The sequence below is a fragment of the Meleagris gallopavo genome, chromosome Z (assembly GCF_905368555.1).
Source record: "Meleagris gallopavo chromosome Z, MGAL_WU_HG_1.1, whole genome shotgun sequence".
Classification (NCBI taxonomy): Eukaryota; Metazoa; Chordata; class Aves; order Galliformes; family Phasianidae; genus Meleagris; species Meleagris gallopavo.
This window is the reverse complement of record NC_139435.1, coordinates 56651693-56676351: the sequence shown is the minus strand read 5'-3', so window position 1 is coordinate 56676351 and position 24659 is coordinate 56651693. Positions and strand designations below refer to the sequence as shown.

The 24659-nt window shown below is 41.6% G+C and overlaps 1 protein-coding gene across 8 annotated transcripts in view; it reads left to right on the top strand.

The window, feature by feature from the left end:
* The window catches only part of RNF38 (ring finger protein 38), a 95166-nt gene that overhangs the window by 49186 nt on the left and 21321 nt on the right, over positions 1–24659 (top strand). For 4 of the 8 annotated variants that reach the window (XM_085212712.1, XM_085212713.1, XM_085212714.1 and 1 more), the window contains 3 exons: positions 16852–16922; positions 23670–23863; positions 24272–24485. In XM_085212712.1, coding sequence (XP_085068838.1) covers positions 16852–16922; positions 23670–23863; positions 24272–24485 — 479 coding nt within the window. Of the gene's footprint in view, positions 1–5785; positions 5824–6243; positions 6282–8532; positions 8948–16851; positions 16923–17603; positions 18089–23669; positions 23864–24271; positions 24486–24659 lie in introns of those variants that run through there. The other 4 variants (XM_085212711.1, XM_085212709.1, XM_085212715.1 and 1 more) reach the window with 3 other exon arrangements.

Below are 24659 nucleotides of genomic sequence, written 5' to 3'. Positions count from 1 at the left end.
ATTTATGTAGCTAGCACTTTATTGGTTTCTTATGTTCCACGGCTTATTCTTCTGGAAAATTGTGAATTGTTTTATGTGTGTGGTTTTTGTTTTTTTTTTTCCCTTGATAAGATTAGATTTTGTTTTGTAATTGATGCTGAGCTGCTGTTGAATAGAAATGTAATATAATTAAATCTAGTTTAAAAGCTTCTTAAAGCACTCCTGAAAGTAAGGCATGTTGATATGTCAGTGTGCTAAAAATAAAACAGTTTAGGAAAGTCAGGAAAATGAAAACAAAACTTACCTGCAAATTTGTTCTCCATACATAATATTTGTAGAATTTGTAGATTAAGAAGTTGCATACACTTTGCTTTATTTTTCCAATCTATAAAAATTAGCCCATCTTCTCCTACAGTCTCATCATTTTGAGCAAGTAGTTCATTATCCTGAAATGTTGAACTACTCTCTTTTCACTTTAAGGAGGGGAAAAAAGTCTACAGCTTTTGAAAGAACACCCTAAACAATTTTGACTTCATTTGCTTAGTCAAGAATTTCCTCTAGAGGCTTGATTAATGCCAAAACTTCAGGACTAATATGTACCATATCAGATTTTCAACTTGAAAAAAAAATAATAATCCAGGTAGTTATGATAAAAATCCACTGTTCCACAAAATTTTCTTTCTTAACCATTGAAAGGGTTTGGGATGGAGATGCTTTCTCTAAGTGCTAAGTGATCTTATGCTTTAAAAGACTGGAAAGTTGAATCTCCAGTCTCAACTTTGTTGCGAGTCTCTTCCTAGGTTTCATGAGACATCTTCCAGGTGGATCAGTCTGTCTGTGTGCTGCATATATATGCTGTATATATATATGCTGTATATATAGACAAAAAAGAGACCTTACTTTTAGCCTTGGTATTACCCACCTTGCTAATTTTGATCATGGCTGTGTTTTATAACTTAAATGGATGTGTGCAGTACAGCCTGCTTCTGCGTGAACAGTGCTTGGCAGAAAAGTAAATGAAATCTCTGATGGATATTCTGGTGCTTTCAGAATGGTCTAAACCACTTAACTTTGAATAACCATGATGTGAATTAAAATGCAGACTGCTCCTTTATCATGCCTCAGAGCTTGAGTTCTGCATGACTTCAGCTGCTTACATCGAGACTATGTTCATGATTGTAATGAGATTTTTTTTTTTCTTCTGAGAACTTCAGGGACTTTTGTTAAAAACATTAGGTGTGTCTTGGAAGATGCAAGGATTATCAGAAAGGAAGATCTGAATGAAGTTCAAATTTGTTGCAGAGAATGAAGTGTCCCAGAAAACAGTTGGACAAATTCATGAGGGATGAATCCATCAGATTTTGTTAGACATATAAGACTACTGTTCACATGTCACTTGTAACTCAGGGATCAGTAGACTGTTGATTGCTGTGAGTTGACAAAACAGGGCATAGCGAAAAAAAGGAAAAATTACTTGCTGCTCTTCTATGCTCATTCCTGACAAATCCTGACGTTATTGACCAGCAGGGAAAAAACACCCAGGTTTAGACAAGCTATCCATCTAAGCTTGAGTATGTGGGGTAACAAGTTTCCAGAGTGCCCTTACTAGAAGTACTGGTATCTAACAACAGCAAAATAAGCAGAAACATCAAATTTTTGTTTACTTTCTCCATTTGCGTTGTTGTATGAAACTAACCCATTTCATAGCTGACAGGTTTGTAATCTGGATGTTGAATGTGTATCAACAGTACCTATGTTAACATTTTACAAGCCTGCTCAGATTTCATAACCTTTGCAAGCAGGAAAGGTAGGCCAAAGAATTTCTGTATTTTAGTATACATAAGGCTACCATATGCAAAAATAGAGAGTGACATAAACATACTGAAAGGTTGCTTTCTTCAGTGGAGCATTGCAAGGCTTTTTCATGACACTGAAAAAAAAGTCTACCTAGCCCTGGAAGTTTTTCTCTCCTAGTGCATACGTCTGTTTTTTTAGAGCACATATTCAGATGTTTGGGTTTGTTTTATTTTGTCTGTTAGGATTGCTGGACTATATAAACTTATTTATCTGCTTGCAAAACAAAGAAATGGTGTGATGACATGAACAGTTTGGAGGGGCAGAATATGGTGTTTGGTGTCATTTGCATTAAATGTTGACCAGCTACCTTTTCAAATAGATACAGTGAGGTACAATGGAAAGATAAGATAGTGTAATATTTTTTGAATTTTGAAATTGAATTAGAAGTTGAAGCTTTTAGAGAGTCCTTAGTGGGTCATTTTACTTAAAAAAAAAAGAAGTCCTTTGTGTAGATGAAGCATGTGTCTGAATCCCTGATAGCTGAGCTTGGAGGAGTAAAATGGCTTTCTGTACAAGATGGCATTCGGTTGTTCATAGCTTATTTTCCAAACTGTGACATGTTAGATGGAATTTTTCCAGTACAACATTTGGGAAGACTTCAGAAGAAATTTCTCCTAAGTCCAGCACAGACAGAAATACATTTTCCCTGGCTAGGTATGTTTTTCAGAGCATTTGTTTGTAAGAAATTCTCTCTTTGTGTAACACACTCTTGATATTTGCAACTTGAGAGGGGTTTGGACTCTGGTGTCTATGTTGTACTACTTTCTTGGAAATCCATTTCCATGACAGAAAAGAAGAGCCTTAAAAAACAAAACAAAAAAAAAATTTAAATGCTGGAAATTTCTAGCCATTAATGTGTTGCTTTCTGCTTGTCTGTTGGCAGATAATTTTTTTACCTACATCTTATGATTGTGTGTACCATATTTGCACCAGAGCTGAAATTGAGACATTTATGTACCCATTTCTGTCCTTCCAGTTGAGACTAAACAGTGTGGGAGTCCTTTTCTTTGCTGATGATTGCAGTCTGGACAAGAGCAAGTGGGAGCTAGGTAGTGACAGGAGCTGAAGGCTGTGGAGATGCTTTGACCAAAGGTTTTAGGGTAGGAGCTGGGAAAGGAGAAGCAAGATGGGATGAAGTATGTGGTTATGCATTTTGGTTTTAAAAAACAAGGAATGAAAAATAGAAGGAATTACAGTATCCCTCCGAGAGAGGTACAACAAATTAACACAGAATTGCTGCACTGTAAAAGTTGATGTAATTTGATTACTGAGTGATACTCCTAAGAAGCAGAGTCTGGTTTTCCAGAGAAACATTCAGCTATGCTGATAATATGTTTATCTTTTATTTTCTCAGGATCTTTGCCTCCTTGTTTACCATAATATGCCCATTTGTGATTAAGGAAGTTGAGATTCCTTAGGAAAGTTTCTCTCCCTGTCAACCGCTAGTGACACTGAGACATGACATTTCCAGACCTGGGGGAACAATGTGATATAATGTATTAGTATCTCTATTACCATGTGCAGGACTGAGATAAAATCTGTGCGCTCTAAATCTTTTATTTTCCCTCCAAGTAACCTGTGTATTATCCTTATAACCTAAGCTGTTCAGGGGAAAAAAAAAAAAATGTTACAAACAATTTTATTGATTTTTTGCTAAAAGCAGTACGGTATTGCTGCTAGTGGCCTTACTCTGCAGGTAGAGGAGGAAAAAGACAAAAGTAAAATGCTGAACATGAATATGGTTTCTTCTTGGAAACAAGACTGGGGCAAATGCTCACTCCCTGGAGCAAGATCAAAAATGACAGGAAAAGAGGAAGTTATTTCATGGCCTGTCAAATATAAATTAAGTTTTTCATTTCGTCCTGGCAGGTCACACCCAATTATTTGTAAGTTATGGTGGTAAGCACTTTATCAGCTGCAAGGGGATTGGGGTTTTAGAAAGTTCGTATGGGGTAATGAAGTGCTACCTAATTCTGGCTTCTCCTTACTAAGACCAATTTTAATTGTATTCAGAGTTTCTCATTTTAGGAGATAACTTGTACTGAGAGAGAACTTTTCCTTGAAATTATTTCCTAGAGGTGGCTTGATCCCATAACTTCAAGTAAGCAAGCTTTCAGACTTGGCCCTCTTTCAAACAAATGTTTGCAAGGTCAGTTTTAAAATAAGCAGTGCCTCAGTGGTTATCTTTACTTTATGGCTAGATTGAACAGGCAGTAAAAACATAAAACACGGTAAAATTGAAATTTTTCTTGCAGTATTTCACTGCATCCATTCTTCATAAAAGTAGGAGACTGGAAATAGTTGATAGCAAATGCCTGCTCTAGACCACTGTTTTCTATCCTGATTATAGGCTGCTTAAGGCAGACAACAGTAGAAAAATTACTGCTAAGCTCTTCTCCAGACTAGGCTGGATTTCTGTGCAAATTAGTGATGGATTTACTAGTCTTTTGAGAGATTCCACAAAGCAAAAGAGAGAAGGCAACAAGCTTGTGAAGTTTAGAGCTTAACATTTGGAGTTGTACCTCTGTACTTTTTGGTCAATGTTTTTATTTTGTAATGATGAAAAAAGTAACAATAAATTTAAAATAAAGAAAGCACACTATTTATTGTATCCAAAGTAAGTTCCTAGACAGTTTATATTAGCAGTCTTCAATTTTTCAATCTTACTGAAATTTTCAAGAGAAGATACGTTTTGAGAAAATCCATTTACTGATCTAGTTACAAATAGAGAAAAAACAAATGGCTTGAAATTTCAGGTAGCTTTTGCTTTACAAAAGTAACTTAGATTTAGGTGCCTCAGAAGCTCAGACATCTAAGTCTTCAGAAGCATTGGTAGTAATGTAGCTTGGGATACAATGCTGTTAAGAAGATGAAATCCAAAAAGGAATTGTGGGGAGCATTATGTACTGCTAATAAATATAAAATTGTGATTTTTGTTCTTTAGAAAATCCTTAAAAAAGCAAATTAATCGTTATATTTGATATCGCTTTAGCAAGATCCCTTCTTATTCACGGACTGTAGAGGTTATCCTCAGAACAGGAGGTGACTTCCTCTTTTTGGCTCTAAGATTAATTAGCTTATTTGACTCCAAGTAGTGCTTTAACCTTACTGTTTTATGTGGTTGTTTTTTTTTTTTATAGTATTATAAGCCAGACTGACACATGCTAGCAGAATTTTATTGACACTTTGCTATGTAATTTCATCAGTTACACTTCATCTCCTGATATTCTAAGTACCAAGACTACCAGAAAAGCTGTGGCACTTGCTTATGACTGTAAAAGTATTTCTGCATTAACCTAATTTCCTCTTTATTTATGGCTGCAGTAAATGTTTTCCATGGGTGACTTCTTGCTGAGCTGCTCCTTGAACAAGCAGGAAAAGCTGGTCACTAGAGCAAAGCACATAGCTGCCAATACCTTAAGAAAATGGTTGCTGGCTTTTTACATATGGTTACTATAAAGATACAGAAATATGCACTTCAATACTTTTACTCTTGCATGAAAACCTAAATAGAATTTGAGTAATGTTTGAAATGAAAAAGCTAACAGTAAGGATTGTGTTCTTCTGTTTCAGTACTTTCTTAAATAGCAAAGTTGAATGCTGAAGAATGTTGCAAAAGTCTGTTTGTCAGTAATTTCATTTTTAATGGAGATTTTTAGAGTGCATACTGATGACATTTATGAAAGTAAATACAAATCTCCTTGTCATTACTGCCTTTGATTTCAAGAATTATTTAAGTGTTGGGATGTTCATCTTCCTTGAAGTCTGAGTTAATCTGTTCACTTGCTCTAGGTGTGCTTAGTATTAATATGTATTAGTCTTTGTAGAAATGGTTGTAGTTATTGTCAGTAAAACTTTTTATTCTCACTGGAATTGTTTGCTTATCCAGCAATACTGCATCCTCAGCTGAGGACAGCCTTTGATGAAATGCTGGATACCTGATACCAGTTTCACACAGGGATGCATGGAGAGGCATGCTACTGACAGGTCAGTTCCTGAGACAGCACCAAATGGGAATGTCACAGACATCCTCACAGACATGAGTGTAACTTGAAAACATGCCACGTGAGCCTGTGCAGGATATTTCCTGTGCCAAGTGCTGTTAGGTGGCAGCCATGCCAGCAGCCTCTCCTGTCCAGAGGCAGCAGTGACAAACTAGTGCAGCAGGGCCTGTAGGTTGCCTGTCCACCAGAGGCAGACAGCAGAGAAGGAGCTCCTCATCCCCACACTGGTGGGGAAAGACACTACACGGGGTGAAGGATTGGTTATTTCCTGGATGTTTGCCTAGGGGCTTGGGAGATGAGGGCACCAACTGGTCCAGGTAGTTACTGGGGGGAAGGGCACTTCTCTGGGGTTACAGGGCCAACCAGTCCAGTTTGTGCTTAGATTTCTCCCCTTTTCTCCTAGTGCATCTGAGAGGTGGCAGTCAGAAGTACAACTGGAAGGTATGTTTAATGTGTATGAAATAAACATAGGCCTAGACTTCACTACAACTTGCGGTTGTTTCATTTTCATCAACTTTCTTAATGCTCACTGGGCAGTCAGTCTGTTTACTGAATAGCAACTAAGAGGGTTCTTTTCTTGCAGACTTCACCACACCTTCTGATGCTCACAATACATAAGTCTTCAGTGAGTGTATTAAATTAAGGACTGCATCCCCTGGCTGGACTTTACAGTGAGGAGAAGGGGCTGGCAGGCTTTGTAATGGAGCCAGCTGGGGTCGGGTTGTGGAAGAGGAGATCTGAGGGCAGAAAGTAGTTGAGCAGGATCATGGATTTCTTGGCAAGCAAAGGAGGCATTTTATGTTTTTGTTTTTCCTTTAGTGTCTTCAGATTTTTTCTTGAAGAGGATGTCATCTAGTGTCTATGCTCAGAAGTTGCTAAAATTACCAGTGAAGTGCCGCACCACACAACTGGGTGTTAGTTATTAGCTATTCCCAGCATGTAACAGCTTTCCTTCCACTGAAATCTTGTCTTTGCTTTTTAAAAAGTTGTGGTTTGAAAGGCTCTTGAATTAGGAGAGCATCTAAAAGAAAAGAAAAGTAGTATGTTGTAAATGGGAATATTATTGACTAGCAGATAATGGGCATCTACAGGAATGTTTTATTTTGATTGCTTTTTGGTTGCTTTTTTTTTTGGTTGTGTCTTTTTTGGTTTGTTTTGTTTTGTTTGTTTTTTGTTTCTTTGTGACAAGACTCTTGGATCACAGAGAATTTAACCTCTTGATTATCTTTGTTGAACCTTCAGAGGTGGGCTGAACATCCGTGGTTGTATCATGAAAACACATCCTCCGCTCAACTCACAGGTTTTATCAAAGGAAAAATTGATTCAAATTTCAATTGTTCCCATGCATTTGCTACTTGGTGAACTCCAGCCTGCAAATCTGCTAGCATTCACTTCAAAACTCTTTTGACTCATGCAAGTTAATGAAGCTCAGCAGTGACATCCTACATAAAGTTCATTTTAGTAGTATAGGTGGCATATTCAAGTGATTCCTGGGAAGCGAATGTAATGAGTGTATCAGTTGGTATCATTCATTTAAGCAATGTTATGCTTTCCGTAGCTCAGAAATGAGTGAATTTAAAGCATTGAACTTCCACCTCTTTTCCTTGGACTAGCATTGTGTGAGCTTCATCTTGACAGGCATGAAGCAAGTCATTCAAACTTGATGTAGATTCTTTTTTATAACAATCCACAAGTTAGGTAGAAATTCTGATGATTCTCTCTGCTGATTAGTTTAATGTGTGGATTTAGAAGGAAAGCAATCCCCTTCCTGTGGTAACTAGGGAGTGTGGCACTTTTTCTCACTTATTACAAAAAAACTGATTGTTTTTCCTGTATTCAAGGCAATGTCTGGCAGAGTGTCTCACTTTGATTTGAAAAAGGGACTGAAATAAAATTTAACTGGGAGAAAGCTGAAGTTTCTCATTAAATGTCTTAGATTTAGTGTGTATGTTTTATACATAGATATAAGTGCATGTATACAACATATACAAGCATAAGCTGTGTGTGCATCACTTGAAGGGCCTTACTCAACACCCTGTCTTGATACTGGCAATGCTGAAAGGGTGGCTGCTGTGAAGTTTTCTGAATGGCTGTTGTCTCTTGCAGGTCTCCCAACATAATTTCAGGCTATAGTCACTGAGGCATTAGAAGTTGTGAGTCTGAGTAAACTTGCTTTCACAAATTGCCCTATTACTCCCACAGTGGGGAGACTGCTTTGAATTGTGGCAAAATTCAGCTTGGATGCTGCACAGGAGGAAGGCAACTATGAGGCATTGGCCTCATACCACACCTTAACACCACAGCAAGGAAGTACATTTGGCAAGGTGCTGTGCACAGTGGCTTGTATAACGTGCTCTCTCACTTACTGAGGGGTCTTACTGGCATTATTTCTCCACTTTCAGTTTGTGTATTGGGCTTATGTGGCAAGCTTTTGATAGTGGGGGATATGTATTGGTGGCCTCTGTGAGAAAAGCTGAGGAGCTGCCCCACTTCAGATAAGAGCCCGCTCCAACAAGGACCTGCTGCTGGCCAGAGCTGAGCCAATGAGCGACGCTTGTGTTGCCTCTGAGAGCAGATATAAGAAAGGGGAAAAACCGTTGCAAAACAGCAGCTGGAAGAGAGGAGTGAAACAGCCCAGCAGCCGCCAAGGTCAGTGCAGAAGGACTGCGGGAGCTCCAGCTGCTGAAGCCAAAGTTCTCAACAGTCCATGGAGAGGACCACGGAGGAGAAGGCTGTGCCCCAGCAGCCCATACAGGGTACTGTAGGGGAGCTGGCTGCCCCCCAGCAGCCCCCGGAGGGCACCATTGGGGAGCAGGCTGTTCCTCCACAGCCCATGGAGAGGACTGTGGGGGAGCAGGCTGTTCCTCTGCAGCCCATGGAGGGAACCGTGGGGGAGCAGGCTGTTCACTCGCAGCCCATGGAGGGGACTGTGGGGGAGCAGGCTGTTCATCCACAGCCCGTGGAGGGGACTGTGGGGGAGCAGGTTGTTCCTCTGCAGGCCATGGAGGGGGTTGTGGGGGAGCAGGCTGTTCTTCTGCAGCTCGGGAAGGACCGCAGCGGAGCAGATCTCCACACTGCAGCCCATGAAGGAGCCCACAGTACAGCAGGTGAGTTGGTGGGAGCTGCTGCTAACTAGGGGGGGAGAGGGGGGGCACACTGGAGCCGTCTTCTACTGAAGGTCTGCGCCACAAGTGCCATGTTGGAGCAGTTCTTGAAGAACTGTAGTGTGTGTAGCACTCAAAGGATCAGGAAGGGTAGCATCCTGTGGCTGTGGGGACCCAATACTGGAGCAGGGGAGGAATAAGGGTGAAAGATCAGCAGAGACGAAACATTATGAACCAAATGCAGCCCCCCATCCCCTGTGCTGTTCAGAGGCAGAACGAAGGAGGGGATAGATGGGGGTAGGAGATGTTTTCAATTTGCTTTTAATTCTACTGCTCTAGTCTGTTATTAGAAATAGGCAATAACTTACATTAATCTCCCTAAGCTGAGTCAGTTTTGCTCGTGACAGTAATTGATGAGCGATCTCCCAGTCCTTATCTCAACCATGAGCCCTTGTCCATCATATTTTCTGTCCTTGTTCTTTTGAAGGAGGAGGAGAGAGAGGGCAGTGTGGTGCAGCTGAGCTAGCCTTTGGTGCAAAATTACACTGTCTGATTTGTAGTAGAGAATAATTCAAGCAGAATTAACACCTTCCTTTTAATGGCATTAGGATCTACTAACCACAAGGTGTTGTGTTGGAGTTAACTAGATCAATCTATGCCCGTGACAGGGAGGCAGTAGGCCCCTGCCGTTCTCCCCCCCACCCCGGCCCCACAAAATGGGAAGGAAGGAAGGAAGGAAGGAAGGAAGGAAGGAAGGAAGGAAGGGAGAAAAAAACAGCGGCAACAATCTATGGAGGAAAACTTATTTTACTAATTATGATATCGGAATGCAAGATAACACAATATAATACAATCTAATTGAAATTGAGACTAATAAATCAAATACAATAGGAGAGAGAGAGTTCCTGAGACGAGTCAAACCTGAAAAGCTTGGAACGGCTAGGAAAGCACCCTCCAGCACCCACTGCCAGGCAGTAAGAGACCGCCCCATCCGGAAGCACTCTGCTGCTTTTGCTAGCCCCATCTGAGGGACTGCATTACCACGCCATCTTCAGGGCTGCCTGTACATGACTCCACATGACATCAGCCAGATAACAGGTGCAAAGCAGTCAGAACATCTGTAAACTCTTGACAGCTAAGAAATCATGTTTTATATCTTTCTATTCTGCTTTAGGTTTTTAATAAATAATTGACCAGAAGTAAGTGCAAAGACTGTGGGGTACTATGTTCAAAAAGAAAAAAGGGGGGGGGGGGGGGGGGGGAGAGGGGGGAGGAGGTGGAAAGTAGCAAAAGATTGCATTGCTGTATCCACTACTAACTGTAATTGGTCTGTGGCTCAGTTTACAGAGCAGCTGCTTATGATCAAAAAAGTATATTCCAAGATATCTTTCTTCCTTAGTAATGCGTACTTGCTTGAAATGCCATTGTGACAACATAAAGAGCAGTGGGCTGCCAAGGCACCCTACAGGTTTGTATTTACCAGTGGAAGAGTACAGTTGCAGCTGTGTTGCTGCTGCTGTCATGCATTACAGCTAGAGCAAAGTCAACTTCCAATTTGCCATTGTGTGATCACTGTTCTTGAAAATTACATCTGCACAAGAATAGCACCTGCTGCTTTCCTTATGTAATGTAAGGTCCACGTTTATGGCTGACACACTGGAACAGGTTGCCCAAGGAGGCTGTGGATGCCCCATCCCTGGAGGCATTCAGGGCCAGGCTGGATGTGGCTCTGGGCAGCCTGCTCTGGTGATTGACAGCCCTGCACATAGCAGGGGGGTTAGAACAGGATGATCGTTGTGGTTCCTTTTCAACCCAGGCTGTTCTGTGATTCTATGATTCTGTGACTGCAGTTAGATATAAGCTAAGATTTCATATATACAGCATTCTGGCAACTCCTTTTGTTATCCACATGCATAGATGCCACAAACAGGATTATAGAATTTGTCATTCCATTGGCAGAATGGAACTATCCTCATTATCTGCTGCCTACAGTTTTATCTTAGACTAATCAAGAGGTCATATTTTAATTTAACTCGGCATCTGAGACTATGGACAGGAAGCCACCAAGCCTTATCTTTTCATTTTTAACACTCTTTGTGGGTTTTTTGTTGTTGGGTTCTTGTTTGTTTTTTTGTTTGTTTGTTTTTTGAGTTTGATTTTGAGCTTGAATTAATTCCAAATCTCAATAATGTACATGGAACATTCCTAATGAAAATACTTGTGCTTTGCAAAGGTCTAAATCAAATGGGAAGCTAGCTTAGCATGTTTTGCACAATTTAAAACTGATCTTTCTTAACATCACACCTTGAAACTTAAAATTGATAATAACTTCTTTGTTCTCTCTTCTTACAGCAATACACAGAAACTCTTCTGGAACTCTTGTGACCTCTGTAGGCCAGAAGTTTGTAGAGACTTCTTTCCATAGTGATGAGTCAGAAGTTATTTTTTTTATTATTTTTCTTAGTTGTCCATTGTCTCTGAAGAAGTTAGCCAGCCATCTAATTCACCAGCAGCTCCTTACTTTAACACATCTTCATCAGTCATTATATCTGTATTGATAGAAGTTTTGATGAGATCTTGGGCAAGCCTTGTATAATTTGACAACAGAACTCTTGATCTTGGACTATCAGCTGATAAATTTGCAGAGCTGAATTAATGCCTTTTTTATCCAAAATTATCAGTTGGAAGTTAAATAATTTTTTTTTTTTCCCTGTGAAAATAACTAGTTTAGTTTTCATGTTTGCCTTAATGTGTTTTGTGTTTGTTTCTATTACAGTCAGAAAATGTCCTCTGTCTAAATACCACTGGTCTTATCCTCTCTATGTTTTGGTTTATCACTTCTTTCTCTCTTTAGTGCATTATTTCCTAAACTTTCTTGATGTCTTTCAGATGACTTGGCTTCTCAGAATTTACGTTCTTGGTTTCGCTTCATCATGATCTCCAGCAAAAAACAAAAGACATTATGTATATTGAGAAGGTTTAATGGTGCTGCAGGTGTTAGGTGTAGTTATTTGTAGTTTTACTATACCACAGTAGAGGAGTAAATTGTTTTGTATTGCTGCACACAGCTAGCCTCTGCTGGAAAGTATGTGGAAGGCCATTGTAGCATGCTGTCTTTTTCTTTCTAAATGTGTTACTGGTATTTGTTTCTTGAACAGGAGTGGTAAATAAATACAGAACCTGAATGCATCGTTAGGAAGTTTGCTGATGGCGCTAATCTGACTGGTGCTGCTGACTCTCTGGAGGGACGAGAGGTCTTGCAGGGAGATGTAGATACCCTGGGGCACTGGACAATCAGCAGTGGCATGAAGATCAGCAAAGGAAAGTGTTGCGTTCTGCACGTGGGACAGAACAGTGCCGAACACAGGCACAGATGGGGACAAGTGACTGAGAGCAGCTCAGCAGGACGGCACGTGGGAGTGCTGGTGACAGCAGCTCAGCACGAGCCAGAGCTGTATCTGGGCAGCCAAGGGGCAAACCATATGTTGGGGTACATCAAACACAGCACAGCAGGCTGGTCAAAAGAGGTGATTCTCCTGCTATGTTTCTCATTGACGCAGCCTCATCTTGAATATTGTGTGCAGTTTTGGGCTCAACAATATAAAAAGGTATTTAGGTCCTTGAAAACACGCAAAGGCAGGCAGCAAAGCTGGTGATAGGGCAGAAGGAATTTTGTGAGGAGTGCTGGGGGCATTGGGCTGCCCAGCCTGGAGAAGAGGAGGCTGAGGGCTGACCTCACTGCTCCCTGCAGCCCAATGAGAGGGGGGTGCCAGGCTCTGCTACTGGGAACTGATGGCAGAATGGAAATGGCACAGAGCAGTGCCAGGCTCAGATGGGACATTAGGAAACGTTTACTGTGTGGGTGATCAAACACTGAAATAGGCTTCCTAGAGAAGTGGTTGAAGCTCCATGGCTTTCAGTATTCAAGAACTGTTTGGATAATTAATACACTTCAGCTTTTGGTTAGCCCTGAATTGGTCAAGTAGTTGGATTCAGTGTTTTCTGTTAGGTCACTTCCAACTGAATTATACTACTTCTAAATAAGTTGCTGGGGAGCTTTTGGTGTTTTGTTGCTATTGTTTGATTGATTTGATTTCAAGAATATTGCACTTGAATCTCTTAATTTGCAAGTTCCAGAGTGATTTGTGGAAATAGGGGATATAAAATGATCAAAGCTTGTATTTTCATTTTAAAAATAAAATCCAGGTGTATATACTGGAATTTTACATAAAATATATTTTTAGTATTTTAATCTGACAGCCCGTCTGTTTTCCAGTGTTGCTGAGCCTTCTTTTAGAAACACTTCTTACTCACATTGCTAATTGTTTGTGCTTACATACCTAGTTACATTATTTCACTCTTGTGGTAACTTAAGCGTTACCTTGTCATTTTGCTGTTCCTCCTCCCCAAAGATTTTTTTTAATTGAGATATTTTAACACGGACTTTAATTTGGTTGGGGAATATTCTGTCAAAGATCATGCATATTTCTGCAGGTTTTTTGTTGTTGTTGTTCTGTTTTGTTTTTGGTGGTGGTGTTTTTTTTTTTGTGCTTTTGTTGTTGTTGTTTGTTTCTGGGTGTTTTTGTTTGTTTGTTTGTTTGGGTTTTTTTGAGTAATAAGTTACAAAGATTTGGAAACAGTTTTGCCCACAAGTTGCATTTTCTGTAATTTTGTCTTTGGTAATTATGGACAGTTACCAGCTACTTGAAAACACTCTTCTTAGCTTTTTCAACTGTTCCTGTTGCCTGGTGCTTACTGGTGTCAGAAATTACCTTCCTAGCTACTGGCTGAAATGTTAATGGGGGGTTGCGGAAAACCATAATAAACAATATATGCTTGAAGGATTTGGTTTTCCTGATACTGAATTTGAACTTTTTTCAGTAAGTAGGATCAGTGCTTAATGTCAGACTTCCCTTTGAGAACATGAAGTGATTGGACACTAAAAGCGAGTCCTAGGTTGGTAGAGGGGGTAAGAATCAGTAGTTGTGACAGGCTGGCTGCAGGAGCATTGCTTCACTTTCAACAACTGCATCGTGGTATTAGGGACCCAGAAGAATGTGCTGCTGCTGCTGTCCTGTCTGCTGTGGAGCAGTTTTTAACACAGTGATGCCAAAACTGTTATTCAGATTTCTATATTATTTGCTGTATTTTTAATAGCACTTGAGTTTTCAGCATCTGAAAGCGCATCTACATGCAAAAATTCAGTGATAGGTTTTCCTTCTTTTTCTTTCTAACCTGCTAGACCAAAATAACACCTATGGAAAGCGTGAATCTATATTCAGTTCAAAGCCTGCCTAGGAGCACAAATGCAGTTTGCAGTGGGCTGTGATGGCTGAGTCGGGCTTTTAGTTTGGTACTAAGAGATGCCAAAAAGAAGACTGCAGCATCTGGTGCCATTTTTGTTATCCCAGGCCAAATAAATTAATGGCCTTCTAATCTATGTTTAGTGATCTTTTATTATAGCAGTGCATTATTTATACTAACTGTAATTAATAATTTAAATTGAAACTTTTGAGGGTTTTTTTTTTTTTTTTCAGAAGCATATGGTATATTCATGCAGTGTTCCAGTACTTTTTTTTTTATTATTATTATTATTTATTTTTTTTTTTTTTCCTTTGGAAGCAGAACTGTGGAATTAATAAGGATATGAATGAAATCTCCTGTTTTGAAGCAGTATTCTGTCCTGGAAATGCCGGGGAAACTTGGTGACAGAGGAGAGTCTTATGCTGTCGAGAATATAAGGTTTCCACAACTTGTAACTGTCTTGAGACAGAGGAAATAACCAAACAATGTGCTTACAAGAACTCTCTAGTAGAGTTATCTTACTAACACAGCTCTAGTAGTTAAAAGCATGTGCTTTTAGCTAACCTCAGAGATGACAAGATTCTACAAAACCACTGCAAAGTATTTATCAATTGAAGCTTCTAGATCTAATTTGTGAAGGTGGAAGGAAGCTGTAGGTATGCACTCAGTATAACAGTGTGGATCTCCATGTTCTGCTTTGAAAATGAAACCAATTTACTGCCTTCTGGGTTGGAGAGCCAAACAGAGACAAAGGCCATGTAGCCTTTGGGATCTTCCAAGAGTGCCTCTTTTAAGAAATTTGTGTAGCTTATGAATTGTAATATGTGAACACTCAACTTCTGTAAGATACCATTATGCACTCTTACACATTAGAAGCTGTTAACAGTTGTCTGGTTGAAAGAAATGCAGATATGGAAACAAGGTAGTCATAGATGCATCACATGCTGTAATAGTCTTTTTCAGGGGGAAAAAAAGGAAGTTGAGTGCATTATTCTTTTGAATAAAGTTGAGGTAGATTTGAGTTCTCTTGTGCATTACATTTGGTTCAGTTGGAGACTTTTTGCTTTAGTAAAGAGCATTCAGGTGAATGAGAAAGGTTCTAGGTGAGTTGTCTCATTGTCTCTGGCCAGCAACCTAAAGATTTTGATAGAAAACCTTAACACCATTTGCTGTTTTATATAACTTGTAACGTTCAGGACAGTATTTACATGTAGCTGTGATATGAATTGTTTCCCAGTAGCTGTGCTAAAGCTGACTAGTCTACAAGTGGGGTGATTTAAGCCTAAAATGATGTGAATTGGCTCGAGGTCACGATGAGTAACATCCAGAGGCTACGTGCTGCATAGGCCACAGTGTGCTCTCGCTGGCTGGTAGGATGCTGCCTGTGCAGTGTTTCCTCAAGCACATGTTCTTGCTGCTGTGGAGCAGAAAGAAACTAATTTTCCTACTTTTCCCATTTTATACATCCTATTTTAGAGGTCGGGGGGAAAAAAAAGCATAAACAGTATAGTTTAAACACTGAGGCAGTAATGACAATAAGGACTGAATGGTTCTGTTCCCTCCCCAGTTACAAAGTGATTTTGCAGGCTTTCTCAGACTGGCTGATTCTGTAAATAAGCATCTTCCTTGATCAGTGTTATCCATCCCATAAGCTGCAAAGATTTATGAAAAAAATGATGCATGGAATTCCTTATCTATCTTACAGAACTGGATTAGTCATATTTCAGAAGGCCACCAAGAAACCTATGGAGAAAATTTCTATATATTTATTCTGTGAGGAACATAATGAAATAGTGTACCTTTACAATAAGGCTGCTGGTTGTTGTTGTTGTTTTTTAATTTCTCCATGCATTTTATTTTATTTCTATTTTGTTTCACCCAGTATTTATAGGAAGAGGAAGTACAAAATCAAGAGTAGTGGTTACCCCACTCCTCTGCTTTCTGAGCAGGGAAAAGCACATGCTTGGGAATCTGTGTTGATACAGTCCAGCTTCAGGTTGTTTCTCTACTTGGATAGAAGTCTCAGGACTGGGATGAGTCTTTGCAGAAGTGTGCTGTACCATGCAGAGAATGTGGCATAATGAAACTGATGAAAAACCTCAAGCAGGCAGGAATTCCATTACAGATAAGATGGATAAGAGCAATGCTTTTCTGCTTTAATGTTGGATTTTTCAATCCGCTTTTATTTTTAGTAGAGAGAAACTGCTGTGGCTAACCAGGGTGCTGAACATTTTCTTCAGTAAAGGATGCAGAGCAAGACTACAGCACCTTAACATAGAGCTGTGCAGCTTCTCTCTCTGTGTGCTTATGGTATTCTACTGCATATGTTTGCTTTGGATTGATGAACTAGCTCGAATTTTGTTCTGTTTAAATGTTTGGAAAAAAAATCTCTGTGAAGTTATTGCTGGCACACTGTGCAAAATGCATCTCTGCTGCTTACTCCAGCATCAGAATTAAATGCATGACTAGTCAGACTTAACTGTTTGGCAACTAAAACTCTCTTCTGTGTGACGGGGGAAAAAAAAAAAATTGGCTGGTAGATTTGTCCTTATTTTCAGCATTGTTATCATTTTAACAAGTTTTTTACCCACCTTCTTTTGCAGGTAGCATTGCGACTTCCTTTCAGTGCCAGTCAAACCATCAAGATCACATTTGCAACGATGATGGCGACAAGGTGAGGCATACATAAGTTTCTCCTTCGAAAGATTAATGTTTGTCTTTTTTATGTATTGCTTTTCTATACAAAGTCTTCGCTTTGCAAGCATTGTGCTCATTTTTAAGAATTGCTTTGAATTGTCGTGTTAAAAATACACTTGATTCAGGACTATCTTTTAGTAAGTGAACGGATGGTATTTTTCTTCTTGCTTGGTATTCTGAGCACCACTGCCATATGACGCTCTGGGTCGATAAAGCAGTGCTGCTGCTAACTGCAAGGTAAGGGTCAGAAGGCTCTGACTTCATCAGTTTGAGAGGTTGGTGGACTTTTTGCAAGGCTTTTATTTTCCTGCTCTTTGCAAGGCGGCTTACTTGATACTAAGCTGATTTTTTGGCTTTAAGTGCCTGGAAAAGGGCACATGTTTTAAACGATGGTCTTTAGAAATTGGAATTAGGTCTGGATGTCAGAGCCTTCATAAGAGTAAAACCCCGCTGCGTTACGAAACCAGAGTAGGTTAATTTCATAGCACTGCAGCTAATCGGGAAGGAGGCACGGTTCACGGGGCCGCGGGCTCGCAGCCGCCGTCCCGAGACGCTGAGGGGCGGGGCCTCGCGCCGCGCCGCGCCGCTCCCCGGGCCGCCCGGGGAGGAGGCTGGGAACGGGGCGGATTGCCGACCAGGGCCGCAAGCACCGCCCCCGCCAGCCGCCGCTCGCCGTCTGCTTCCGGCCGCGGCGGTGACGCGCTCGGGCCGGCCCGCCAGCCGCCGCCGGGTGCAAACAAAGGCCGTCGCACGCTGCTGGGTGCGAGGCGGGGCTGGCTCCTCTCGGCCCGCCCTCGTTGGAGCGTGACGTCACCGGCGTCCGGAGGCGGCGCGGGGCCGCGGGGCCCGCAGGGGCGGAAGATGGCTGGCTGTGGCGGCAGCGAGCCGCGGAGGGCGGCGGGCCGAGCGCAGGAGGGTCGCGGGCCGCAGCCGGAGCTCGCCCTGTGATGGGCGGAGGGCGCAGGGCCGCCATTCCCGGAAGCGACTGTGCGGACAGGCGGCGCAGGCGCAGGCCCGGGCCGGGCGGCGGTGGCGGCGGGACCCGCAGCCGACACGACAGGAGGCGGCGGCGGAGCCTCGCCGGGCACCGCGGGGCGCGCCGAGGAGGCGGGGGCGCGACCCCGCGGGGCCCCGCGGCCGCAGGTACCGGCGGGGAGGGGCGGTTGGCCGCGCTCGGGTCGTGGGCCGTGCCGGTGCGCCGGGATCGGCGGGCGTGGGCCGGTTGGCTTGGGTCGGGTCGGGGCGAAGCGACGGCGGCTCCTGTGTGCCTGGGGGACGCTGCGCTGTCACGAGCCGAGAAGGGACGGCTGTTCGGGAGGAGACCGCTGCTCAGGTGTGTGGCTGGGGGCTCTGCCTTCGGGATTTTCAGTGCGTACCGAGTCCTCTTTCCCGTTTGTGGGCCAGGAAGATGTTTGTCGCTTCCTTAAGAAATGTGATTTGAAACTAGTTGTGCGTTGAGGTATTTTCTGGAGGCATTGGCTTTCAACTGCTAGTCTTTGTAGTCACGTAGTTACTACTTATGCAGACGTGAAGCCACATGAAAGTGGGTGTGAGAGCAGATGCTCTTCTTGGTGCGTTGTTTGACCATTTGGTGAGACACCCAGAGTGCTAAAACAGCCCTGGTCACCAGGAGCCCACTTTGTCCTGGCGTTACTGCCTGACCTGCAGCACTGCTTACATGCTTGTTCATAATCACCCATCTGCTGGAGCAACGGCTCTGCTTCCAGTTGCTAAATACATGGCATTTACCCTCATCTCAGAGACTTTGCTGTTTGCTGGCCCAGCAGATTGCATTGTTTCTTGAAATATATACACCTTTTGTTTTTTTTCTCTCTTTAGCAAGGTGTTGTAGCTGGGGCATTGGAGACTTGCTGTCCTGAAAAAGAAGAGGAAGCTCCATTTGTCTGGGCAGTTAGAAAGGACAGTGCACAGTCAGAGAATTGAGTGAGACAGTGTGGGTGAGGTGCTATGCTCGCTGTAATGAGAAGTTGGTATCTTCCTCAATCACCAAACCCATGGAAAAGAAAACATGCATGCATAGTGTTACATGGGAAGGTTTCCCTGAGCTTGTTACCAGGAAATAGAACATGCAAAGAACAGTAATTGCAAGAAAAGTAGTGTATGTATTAGCGGGGTTCATAACTTAGGGATGTCAAAATTTTCTTATTTGAATCTTAGCAAAAGCCTATCTACGTATATTTTTTTCAACGTGATTTACTCTGACTATAGTAGGTTTAAAGTTTAAAGACATTGTTTCCAAAGTCACATTACTCTTTTGCTCTTCAAAGAAAGTCTAATCTGTACTCAAGAGTAGCACAACTTTTGCAGTTATGAAGACAAGTGAGGTCTTTAGGAGTACTACTGAAAAGCAAGTTGAAACTTAAACTATAGTTTCGTTGCTTTTCAGAACAACCTTATGTGTTTGTGCTTGGTATCAGTGTGGACTAAACTGCTCGTGAACTGGATGGGAATTTGTATGGAGCAAGTTTTAGATTCCTCAAGGTTTTGTCATTTAATCTTTCTGAAAAGGTCTTCCTCTTTCCCAGGAGAAATCTGAAAGGTAGGAGTAAGAGTATAGATGGAGTATGAAATTCATTTCTTCCTGTTTCAAGTTGAGGATTTCATTGACTGTTGAGGCACTGAGACTTGAAACATCCGGTGAGGTGGAGGCTTGACTTGGAATTGATCTTCTTTTACTGAGCTCTGAAAGATCTGAAAGATCATGAAAACTTCCTTTGCTTTTTGGTGCCCTCTTCTGATTTCCATTTGTCAAAATGTCTAAAGCCAAGTCGTTTTTCTTCAACAGCAGTAAAATTCTAACAGCAGCTATTTAAAAACAGTGGGAGAGAAGAAGGAAATCTGTTGCACCTTAATGATGCCTTTTGCTGATTGCTGTCCAACCAGTTTGCCTGGATTGCACTGGAACTATTCCTCACTTAGAAAAATAGTTACACAGAACTGCTTCATCAGAGTTCTTCTGTTGGCTTTCCATCTTTAAAAAGGCTGGTGATGCTCACCTTCCCTTCTCAGAAAAATAAGAAGCTTTTCAGCATTTCTGTCCTAAGAGCTTTTTACCTCCTAGATCATTTGCAGTAGCACTATCTTTTGCATTTATCACAACTTTTTAACTGAAAATAAATTAAAAAAAGGAAAACACAATTGTGCTTCATGTAGGCACTGTGACAATTACTGTATTTTATTTGCTGATTTTCTAAAGAGCCCTTTCATCTTGAAAGTCTTACTGTTTTATTCCTATCCCTGAAATCTCCTGATATCTCTGGCCTAGGCAAACTTGACAGTTGCACAAACTCAACTGTGTCCTCCTTCTGTTAGTCTTGTGCCTGTCACCTCAGCTCTGTTTATTTTTGTAGTACTGGCCAGTTTTTTCTTTTGCATTATCATAAGGATAAGTCATTGTATGAGCTGGGGTGAGAGTTCATAGTGCACCTTCTGATATTGCTGAGCAGATGCTCTGCCTGGCGATCTTCATCAATGCTTTAGGAAATGGTCTTTCCAGAAGGATGAAGAAAGATTGAGGTTTTCTTCCTTACTCAAATTATTTCCTTTCAGTCCTGCTAAGAACTCTTCTGTTTCTAGAATTTGAAATACAAAATACCTCTTGCCTAAACCCAGAGAATGAAGGCAAAAAGGAGTTTTCTTCTGAGCCTGTTTTTTTCTTTTTCCTCTGCCTTTTGCTGTAACCATAGAAATGGCTATTGTCATGCATAGTGTTTCTTGGTCACTACTGAAATTTTCATCTCAAGTTCTAGTTACATAATAACTTTCTCAGCTTTTGACAGTCTTTTCTGAAGAGCAGAGCCCAGTTATGTACCATTTTAAAAAATCTGAGGTGTGCCAAGTTTTAGTGGTAAACCATACACATGCTCACAAGGATAATTCTGTAGAGAAACTTTTGAACATCTACTCTGAAGTATTATTTGATTTGCTTTTTCCTGCTTCCACAGGAGAACGCTACTGAAAGCCTAGTGCATAACATTCAGTGAAGATCTTTTCCCACTTTACTTTGTGCTGCCTCAGAATCACAGAATGACTGTGGCTGGAAGGTGCCTATGTAGGCTGTCTGGGTGAATCCCTTCAGAGCTACCCAGAGCTGGTTGCTCCGGATCATATCCAGGTGGACTGAAAATCTCCAAGGAAGGGACTCCATAGACTCTCTGGGTAACATGTACCAGTGCTCTGTCACCTGCACAGCAAAGAAGGTCTTCCAGGTGTTCAGAGGGAACTTGCAGTGTGCCAGTTTATGTCCATTGCTTTTTGTCCTGGCACTGGACACCACTGAAAAGAGCCTGGCCCTGTATTCTTTGCATTCTACCTTCATATGTTTGTACACGTCTCTGAGCCGCCTTCTCTACAGGCTGAAAAATCCTAGCTCTCTTAGCCTCTCCTTGTAGGAGGGATGCTCCTATCCCTTTGTCATCTAAGTGACGCTTCAGTGGACTCTCTGTTTTGTACTGGGGAGCTCAGAACTGGAAACAGTAAACCATACTGTCTCTTAAGACTTCTGAACCTTAAGAGCTGCCTGACTGGGCTTCCTTTCAACCGCCTGAATTGTTTGAGCCAGCTCTCAGGTTTGGGAAAGTCTGTACTACTTTTCCAAGTTTTCATTAGGCCAAATTCACATTGCAGTAATGTTCCTTCATCAGGAAATTGTCTTGTGTGTATTCTGCTAGCCACGCATTCAAGTTGTCTATAGGTCACAAATCTGAAACTGAATGTGGGCTAGAAAAAAAATTGTGACATTTAAAATAATTACTGATAGGGAAGCTTGTCACTGGAGCCTAAGCAGGACTTACAAGTCTTCTTCTGACGCATCATTTGCAATAGTTGTCTTGAATGTTTGGGATCTAGGGTTTTAATTTGGTGTCTGGAGGATGTAAAGTGTATACGTCACTATTCAAATGTTTATTTTCTCACTGCATGCCCACTTTACATCCACTTCACTGCTGTGTTCCCAATCAGCAAACATAATTATTTTTTTTTAGTTCCTTCCTGTGGTGTCATGGTGCCTGATCCAGGTATTTTAGTATTCATAAGAACAGGTAAGATGTTGTTATGGAAGGTGGTGGGTTGAAGCAGGAGTTCTACATCCTGCTTAACACTGCAGAGGCTGAGCAAAAAGTGTTTTGTCATCTAGCTGTTCTAGCACACAGTTTTCAGCCACCCACTCATCCCCGTTTTCCCCCCCCCCCCCCCCCCCAAAAAAAAAGGAACAAAACAGAAATATGCTAACCAGCCACTAAAATTCATTGGGCATACTAGGTTACGCTGGCTCAAGATACTTATTGATGGTGTTTATTCTGCCAACTAAGATCTCTCTAGAGAGCTTTTGCCTCTAAAGGTGCATCATCTCAGTGTGATTTTGCTGGTAAATCTGTATGTAGACAGATCTTTTGTGATAAAGACCTGTGTCCAACTGGATTTTTTACTTTGTCTTGGAAAAAAAGCAGCAATTAGGCTTGGAAGTAATCTTATATGGTTTTAATCCCTTTTTTTTTTTTTTTTTTGGCAATTCTTAGAACATTATTCTTAAATGTATCGCATATACTTGTTTTTTTTGTAGTACTTCTTTTCTAGATTTATTAAGGTCTAGAATATTGAGGGTGCATTTAAAGGAAATCTCAGTCTTTATGTATGAAGCTCATGAGCTTTTTGTTTGTTGTTTTAGAAGTTGATACAGTCATTTTTTTTCTCCCATTATTTTTTCACACACTTTTAATTTCTTGTTTAGGGCAAAGAGTGAGGAGGTGTTGGTTTGTCCCTTTTTCATCAATAGTCTTCATCTCATTCTTCCTCAGCTGTAGTGTCTGACATTCTTATGATTTCTCTGTGTACAATTAATGGAAGTTTGCTTTATGTATGTGGAAGGAGAGAGTGCATACTCCTATGAGCGTGTCTCGTCAAGGAGCATTTCATTGTCAAGAGGGAATACTAAGAAAAGCAGGAAATTCTAAGAGGGGACTCTCCAGGATGCCAAACGTGGCCAACAAATGGGAAGGGGGATGGAAACCAAACTAAAGCTGGTCAGTCAGTAGTAGGGAAAAATATGTGGGAATGCTTATTGCAGAGAGATTATGTGATCAAGTACTTTATCACATGGAATGATAAGGAAGAGCAAGAAGCAAATGAAACTGTACACAGAGATTCAAATCTGCCAGCCAAACTGAAATAAGAAGGACTAGAGAAGATCTAAAACCAGTCCGGTCAACCACACCATGAAGGAACTGCAGGCAAATAAGGACTTTGTAGCTGATAGGGATGCAAACTCAAGGCCCGGGCCGGAGACCCTGTGGAGCTGTGTGCTGGGAAGAGGAACGGGGGTGAGCAGAGAGTGGGTGGGCAGAAGAATGGTATGAAGGAGTCGGTTGTGTGCATCCACAGCGGGTCGGTTTGCTCGTCTGTATGAGACCTGCGTGTGGGCACTGTGGCCTGTCCTGTCTTCTCATTACATCCTTTCTTAATGAGCTCTCTGTGTGACCTCATGTTTCTGAAATATAATTTGGTTGTTCTTCAGGAATTAGGGAGCTATCACAAATTTGTTTTAGAAGAGTAATAAATAGATGACTACTTGCAGTTGATTAACTTGAAGATGTTTCAGTGCAGTCTGCAGTAAATGCTTCCTTCTAATGCTAGCTGCAAGATAATCTTGAAACATAGTTGTAATTCGCTCATCTAGAGATGCTTTATTTGTTTCTCACTGGCACAGAGTGAAGACGGTCCCAGCCCCAAGCGACAACGCCTTTCCCATTCAGTCTTTGACTATACGACGGCGTCACCAGCCTCATCACCGCCAATGCGACCATGGGATATGACATCAAATAGGCAGCCTCCTTTGGCTCGGCCCAACCAACACCACTTCTCAGGGGAACGATGCAACACACCTGCACGAAACAGAAGAAGGTAAACAGGCTGTAGAGACAGATAAACACTTTTGATTCTTCATGGCAGCTCAAGAGAAGTGTTTAGGCTGTATGCTGTGTTTAATACCATCAGTATTTCTGACTAGATCACATGGTAAATATTTTGATGTTTTCTTTGAGTTATAAATTGTTCTGAGCTGTAGTTGTGTGCTGCTGGCTCATGTCGAGATTTTTGTCCACCAATATCCACCAACACCTGAGCATTCTCTGCAGACCTGCTCTCAGTCTGATCATCATCCAGTCTGTGTTCATGTTTTGGATTGCCCCAAGCTTAGGCCTGCTGGCCATTTTAAAAAAATGTCTTGAAACTTCATTTTCATTTGGTTTTGGTTACTGAGAAGGGCTTGTGGCATTTATATAATCTCTAATCTTTTTAATGTGTTTCCAGTCCTCCTGTTCGACGTCAGAGAACTAGGAGAGATCGTTTGTCTCGACATAATTCCATTAGTCTGGATGAAAACTATCACCATCTCTCCTATGGACAGCAGCAAGCAATAGAAGAGCCCCGAGCTTTTCGCCCACCGAATGTATCTCCTCGTATTTTACGCCCAGCTGTTCATCCACCACAGCAGAATGCAGTGATGGTTGACATTCATGACCAGGTAAGAGGATTGGAGCACAAATGGTGGGATGTTGAAGTTATCTTTTTTTTTTTCTCCCCCCAAATGTTAAGATACCTCTCATTTCCAGATTAGTTGGCAGTGTTAGTCACTGCCAACATAACACTAAATTCTGTTTTACAGAGGGAGCTGTTTTTGGCATATGAAGCGCTAGAG